The sequence below is a fragment of the Gymnoscopelus braueri genome, assembly GCF_963280865.1.
Source record: "Gymnoscopelus braueri genome assembly, chromosome: 10".
NCBI classification, from domain to species: Eukaryota; Metazoa; Chordata; class Actinopteri; order Myctophiformes; family Myctophidae; genus Gymnoscopelus; species Gymnoscopelus braueri.
In genome coordinates, this window is record NC_137611.1 from 29,418,097 (window position 1) to 29,425,461 (window position 7,365).

Genomic DNA, 7,365 nt, shown 5'->3' on the forward strand with positions numbered 1-7,365 from the left:
GTTTGGATAGAACACACAAACATACACAAAAGCATCCTTACATGCATGGGTATGTGCAGCCCAAGTACATAAATGCACCCAGTAAGTACTGCCGATTGAGATGGAATTGAATAAAACAAATACAAATTTAAAAAGCCTACATCTACACAGTATACTGTATTAGTGCATTAGTGGCAGCCATTGTATTAGCCCCCATGGTTGGGTTTTGTTAACACAAAAGGTTATAGTGTCAGCCAGGCTTGGGTACAAAAACATTATAGTTTGCACAATATTGAAATTTATTTATGTGGTTTAAGGTATTTGTCTACAAGTTTATATTTGGTGATTGGATTGTTGGATTGTATCAGATCAAAATAAACCACTTGTGCTCCCACTTCTGGTGGCTAGTTCCAACTGGTGGCTAGTTAGGCCCTGTATGGTTGGTATGCAGCTCCAAGGTATGCATTACAGGCTGGCTGAGAAACAAAAATAATAAAGTGATCACAATATAAACATCTTTCAAGTCTTAAAAGGTATTTTTAAAACATTTTATTTAAGTTGTCGGAACAGAATACAGTAGTACTGTTGAAACACTTGAAGGACTCTTGCTTAACCACTGAACGAAAATAGCACATCACATTGTGAGCTTTAAATCGTCTATTTTCACCAAATATTCACCAATTATGACCCAGAATTGGGATGCTATAGGTCATATGGTTAACTTGCCAGTCTTTAGAAAAGAGACGTGTATTTCATATGTAATGTCTTAAATGCAATCCTGTTTTGTCCAGGTCTTGTGTGTGTGTGTGATCTTCAAAGCCTTTTTGTTAACAAATCCTAGGAATGTTGATCTAGTAGGACAGTGTCAATAAATATAACTTCACAAGAGAGAAGGAACGTGACTCAAACATTTTTCCATTGAAAATGTGATATGTCGTATTACTGATTTTCGCCAAAGCATAAATTAGGCTTCAGAGTTCAGACACACAATCCTATCTGCAGTGTCAGCAATTATCTTTATGGAAGTTATTCAGCTAACTGAAATTATCCAGATACCCCGATATGTCACCAACCCAATGCTCTCAATGTGAAAGTCAAGTAATGTACATTTATATAGCACATTTTCATACTAGGTAAACTCAAATGTGCTTCACATTTAAAAACAAAAACAAATAATTGTACAAAAACAAGAATTACAGCCACTCTCCCCATCCACCCATAAAAAAAAATGCTCTTCAAGGTCAAACTGGACAACAGCTTCCCTGACACACCAGGATGTCATGCAAACATATTTCATTAACAAATTGACCACTTCAATAAACACTATATACTGTACTTACGAATAGTGAAAATTGTCAATCTACAAGCTCACCACATGTCACAGTGCAAAGTATTGTGAGCTTGTAGATCGGCTATTTTTTGATTTCTTTTTTTACAATTTGTACCTATAATGACGTGATGCCCAACATAGAGACACCAGCCAGGTTGAAAGTCATTAAACCCGCTAGTCTTCCAGCCGGGATTCGTTGTTGTTGGTCATTTCCCCCTGGTGCTGAAGGAAAGGGTGCATGCACTTTTCTGCACCCAGGAAACGATACATGCAGACAACAGCATCAAAAGGTAAAACACTGAAACACAAGCAGGAACAAAAAAGAGAATGAGATTTAGCACTGCAGAATCAACATTACTTTTAAAAAATATACTTTCTCTATGGCTACTGAATTTAAAAAAAAATGATGATATATGAAATATATCATATGAAATGATTATATTTATGTAAGATGAAAATTGAGGGCACTTCTTTCTATCGTGGCATATTTTCCATGGATTGTTTTGAAAGCCAATTTTTCTGTTCTTGGCAGAGCACCCAATCAGATGTTACTAGGAAACACACCTGCCACATTGAGATGCCTCCTAAGCTTTATGAAGCCTAATTTATCTAGCCGCTTAGTTACTTGGCGGTGTCGCTGGCCCCAAAAAACTGACTTTCGGTGAGCACTACACAAATTATAAATTAGGCTGAAAAAAAACATATGAAGAAAAAGTATACAGTATACACTTTTAAAAAGAAGGCAGAGAAAACAGGATGGGCAATGCCACATTGAAGAGCTGCCACAGCATCTTAAAGAGCTTTATAAACCCTATGTACTTTGTTGACCAGGGTCCCCCAGGGGTATTTGGCCCACTAATCTTTTCCATCTACACAAATCTCTTTGCCAAAAAATATCAGATTTACAAGCTCACAACACATGATGCGTTGTGAGCTTGTAGATAAGCTGTTTTCGCAAATGTTCACCCCAGAATAGAGACGCTAGGATACTGTGTACAGGCATAAGCTAAACAGTTTGAAAAAACCTCTCCATCTGATAATATTGGGTTGCAAGTAAAAATGCCAAGAATTGAGCAAAACTGTATAACCGATGGCAGGGTTCTTGGGGAGCTCATCTAGGTGTCATGTGCATTTTCCTAGCATGACTGAGGAACTTCTGTACCTTCAGTGTGAGAGTGGTTTTAGTCATGATTGTACAGGGCACACTGAAAATGAGTAAACCATAAGCCATGGAAATTTCATCTACTCTCAACCATAATTCAAAGAGATATAGAACTTCAATCAAGACACTGCTGTCTTACTCTTCCCTAACAAGAAAATGAAAGGAAGAACCCTGGTATGTGTAGTTGTGTACTCACGCCTTCAGGAAGTTGACCATGTACATGCTCCGCGGTGTGCAAATCATGGGTTCCTCTGTCAGAATGGCCCTCATGGCTCTCTGTACACATTCCTCTGGTCTCATTGTGGCTAGCAGAGGGGATATCTCCTTCCTGAAAAATCGTTTACAAATTAGCTCGATGAGGATGATGGCATTAATAAATAGAGCTGCAAGCAGCAATTATGGCGGTCAAGCACTAAAGGGACACATATGTATAAGAACACATTCTTTATGAGAGATTCTGAGAATTGATATATGATATCAATGGGTCAATCTGTGATTTCCCCATTTGGCTATATGCAAAATGAGTATAGTCAAAATTCGAATGATGTTAGCTAAATACAAATGCTTTTGTTAAACTCGCATGCGGATGGCAGAGACATTGATTAAACAACACATCAAGTAAAGACATACTAGGATAGGCACAACAATTGTTTTTGTGTGTAACTGTGTATGTGTCAGAGACATACAGAAACATTAAATCAATAAATATATTCATACAATATCAGCATACAAGACAAGTAAAATAGCAAAGAACAACATGGGTACTGGAACAACTCAGATGTATCAAGTCATGTATAATGACCATAACATGAACCACATGGCTGTTAAGTAAGTAGTAGATAGGAAAGCAATACACAGTGTTGCGAAACTGTCAGCAGGTTCCAACTTATCATAAATCTACTCAGCTGTACTTTGAAACAAGAGCTGTTACTGATGATGTCATGAGTAAAGACCAGATACAGTGTAGGCCTACCTTATGACTATTACATTTATGGAGGTCAATTAGTTGGACAGGCTATTTTCCAGTCTTCCAGTGTGTGTGCCGTAAAGTTGTATGATGATGTGTACTTGAAATTATTGTAATTTTAAATACTGTTGTATGTTGTTTTGAGAGGATTGTGCCAGAAATTGTCATTACATTTAATTTACTTTTGTCTTTACTTTTTGTGCACATTAATTTAACCTTTCAATTACTTCTACTCAGTATTCACCTACCTACCTATTCTGGCATCTACTGAACATGTTTGTGTCAACCAGAGAGGGGCAAACCAGTGTCATCTTGATGCCGTCCTTCTCCGCTGCTTTCAGCTCATGACTTAGAGACTCGTGGAAGCTCACAGCTCCACATTTGCTGGCACAGTAGTCCTGCAACACACAGCAGGTTATTGATCAGATGCAGATGCTCTTTTTAAAGCATACCTACTGTAGACACTTCAGAAAAAGTGACAACAAATTAGTAATGGTACAGAAAAGTCCAAAAGGTGAAATCAACTCCACTTTGTACTGTGAAAATCTGGTAATTCTACAATTTTAGTCACTAAAACAATAAGCAATATAATGAATATATAAAATGTAAGCATAATTAGTTGGTAATTGCCAAAAGAAAATTATTACCCATTGAATTCACGTGCACACTTTTGAAAATGGGTTACTAATAAACAGCTACAAAGAAGATTAAATTGGGAGTTGTGTGACATTCTGACCTCAATCCCTGCCATAGAGAAGAGTCCCTTTGTACTGGTCACTGTCACCATGTGTCCATGGTTCAATTCCATCATTCTGGGCAGGAATGCCTTGCACGTCTGCAGAGGCAAGAAATTAAGAATGCTTGGTTAGTATGGCATTCTGCTCAACTTAGCTGTACAAAATAATGCAATGTGAGACCACAGTACTGATTTCAGAAGCTTTGTTCGCCAGGTAAAAATGTACAGAGAATCTCTTGGTTCAGTTGTCAACATGAAATTATTAATAGATAATAATATATTCAACAAAGAGGAAGCAAGAGAAAAAAGAGCTATACAATATTCTAGAATATACCTGACTTTGTAGCAGAATTACACTTCCCATTTACTACTTTACTTATTACTTTGTAATAACTGACATTTTTGGGGAATAATATTAGTTATTTGACAAATTGATTCCATTGGCTTGTTAGGGTCATTCCACAAAATAATACATTTTTTTTTGCATCTTTATCAATTTGGAAATAATTCTTCAAGGGGCTGTATAACAAAAAAGAGGGTAATCATCATGATTCTAAGCCCTGTTTAAAGGGAAATTAAATCCACAAAAGATTATTTACCAGACATAGTTGATTAATGTGGCTGGCCAAAGCAATTCCTGCACAGAAATAGAAGTGATTTTCATACGTAGGTCTATGTCTTAATGACACATGCCTCTATCCTCACTCAATTTTGAAGAACTCCTGTATTTTACCGTCTAGAAGCATGCCATGCATAGTAGGTGGGCTTGCAATGAGCTCATTTTACTCTGTAGGAAGTTCATTCTTCTACAAATACAAGAGACCCTGAAATAGCATTTCCCTTTAATCTCAACTCACCCAAAACAGAGCATGGCAGTTCACCATCAAGGTGCGCTCGATTAGATGGTCAGGGCACTCTAACAAATGGCGCCCTGACACCACCCCTGCATTATTGATGAGAATGTCCACATCTCCCACTTCACGCTGCACTTTCTTTGCCATCAGGTACACCTGCTCCCGCTTGCCCACATCACACACATAGGTGTGTACCTCCGGCTGAAACAAATGGCCATCTTCTGCACTTAGGGAATCTGCAAATAAGGACAACCGTATGCTTAGAAGACAACCCATGTTGTAGCCACTGATATAAAGAAATAAACAAAAATAGCATTTTAATCAACTATGTTGGAAGGACCAATTTAGCCATGATGTGACACCAGTTGAATATGATTCAATAGCTGATGGAAGCAGTGGTATGGGTCTCCAGGACTGGAGCTGCGCTTTACGTTATGACTAAATGGAGAAACTTCCATAGGGGAGGAGGAGCAGCAGATCTATTATGATTTGTCCAGTTGTATGACAAAACACCTGGGGCCACATGTATAAACTGTCTACAACCTGTTTGTACTTTCATTTCATTTGTAATTTTCTTTTTGTTCACAGAGTGGTATCAAGGATCAACAGGAGTGGAATGCTTGATACTTTTGGTATTTGGTTTGGCTTATGTTGCACTAAAAGCATGATGGGATGCCTGAAGGCAATGATAAATGAATTGATGATTACCCTGAATACTGTGGTGTAGTTGACCCATATTATTTTGGGGGGTCCCCAGATGAGCTGACTGTGCAACATTGTTCTCTCACTCATCAGTAAACAAACCAACATACAGTATAAATGTATGCAGGGTATATTCTGCACATTTCTAAAGTGACAATTTAATGACTTTTAAGAGCTTTTTAATACAAAATTGACCAAATTGTCAAATATTACGCAAGAAATAGGCAAACATTGTGAAAACAATATTTATCTGACTGGAACAGAGTCAAATAAAACTAAATTTAATGACTACAATTCCAAGTGCTTGTCAGGATGGGGGGACTCCCCAGTTCAAATATGATCATTTTGGGGGGTCGCGACCAGAAAAGTTTGGGAACCCTTGCATTATTACATTGTCATTCACACACATGCCCAACATTACAAAAAAAGAAAATAATTTTTCTTAAGTTGCTCTAATAAGGCAATTTACCTACGGGGATCAACCGGTGGATTTGTCGCACCATGTCTGCCGTTTCCTCGTTGCTTTTACTGTCTATGTCCCAGAGAACCAGCGTCGCTCCCCGACGGGAGAACTCCACGGCCAGATGCCGCCCCAGGCCGCCCCCGGCCCCGGTTACCAGACAGACCTGACCCGCTACGTTCTTCTCTTTCTTTGGACCAACGAGCCACTTCACACCGGCCAACACAAAGGACCAAACTACCCTGAATGTTACGACGGCGAACTCCAAGAGAACGCCCATTGTTGTTGCGTAAAACGCTGTGGTTTATATGTGGGTTAGGTTTGTTTAATACTGTCTAAAAAACCCTACTCTGTCTGTTAACATTTTGAGCAGAACATTGAACATGAGCTGCTGCTGCGACCCTCGACTACTGTTGCCAGATTGTGCGAGAGAAATAAGCAACCAGGTCTAGGTAAACAAGCCCAAAAGAAGCAACCAGGCCAGATGAGGCACCTTGTTTAAACTATTATGCATCGGCTATTATTGTAGATCTGCTATTTTCAAAAACTGTTGCAATAAAATGTGGAATATTTGAAATATTTTTTTGAAACATTCTAACAACACAAATGCTCCCTGTGGCACAAAACATTTTCATGAAAATATTTGAGAACCACTGGTTTAATTATAGCCATGGTTCTCTCGACAGTCATGTTTCAGGGCTAGTTTAAATAATAAATAAGCAAGCACACTTTAGAAACAAGCCCAAAAAAACATAACCCGCAACAAACCAATATTTAAAGGACTTTACAGAAAAAGAAGCCCAAAGTCGTTTATAACAAGCCGACATGGCAACAACACTGCCTTGCGACCCTCTTTTTTTTTTTTACTTTGCGACCCTCGACCGCGGCGTACTACGTAGACGTATTTCTTTGTCATAAGGGGGCGTGGCTGTGGAAAGGGGGCGTGCCTGACTGTGGGCGTCAGGTTACAGAGCGTGGCAGAGTTTGATTGACAGCCTCTATTTGCAGGGTGCTGCCCCCTCTCATCTGTCAGGCAGAGGACACATTGTAGGAATACTTTTTAAAATCATAATAAATTACAAATTTTGTCTGCTTATAGGGTTAGATAAAAACTCGATTTTGTATTTGATAGGTTTTGGGACATTTTTTTCCTCCAGTCCAAAGTTTTATTTGCT

The 7,365-nt window shown here is 38.6% G+C and overlaps 1 protein-coding gene across 1 annotated transcript; it reads right to left on the reverse strand.

Annotated features, from left to right (window-relative positions):
* Window positions 1-1,258: 1,258 nt before the first annotated feature.
* On the reverse strand, window positions 1,259-6,586 carry LOC308094164 (retinol dehydrogenase 10-B-like). The gene is made up of 7 exons (XM_080440650.1): window positions 6,200-6,586; window positions 5,032-5,264; window positions 4,175-4,273; window positions 3,691-3,836; window positions 2,668-2,799; window positions 1,414-1,607; window positions 1,259-1,380 (listed from the first exon to the last, which is right to left on the reverse strand). The coding sequence occupies exons 1-6, from the start codon at window positions 6,468-6,470 to the stop codon at window positions 1,484-1,486; spliced, it is 1,005 nt and encodes a 334-aa protein (XP_080296776.1). The 5' UTR covers window positions 6,471-6,586; the 3' UTR covers window positions 1,259-1,380; window positions 1,414-1,483.
* Window positions 6,587-7,365: the final 779 nt, after the last annotated feature.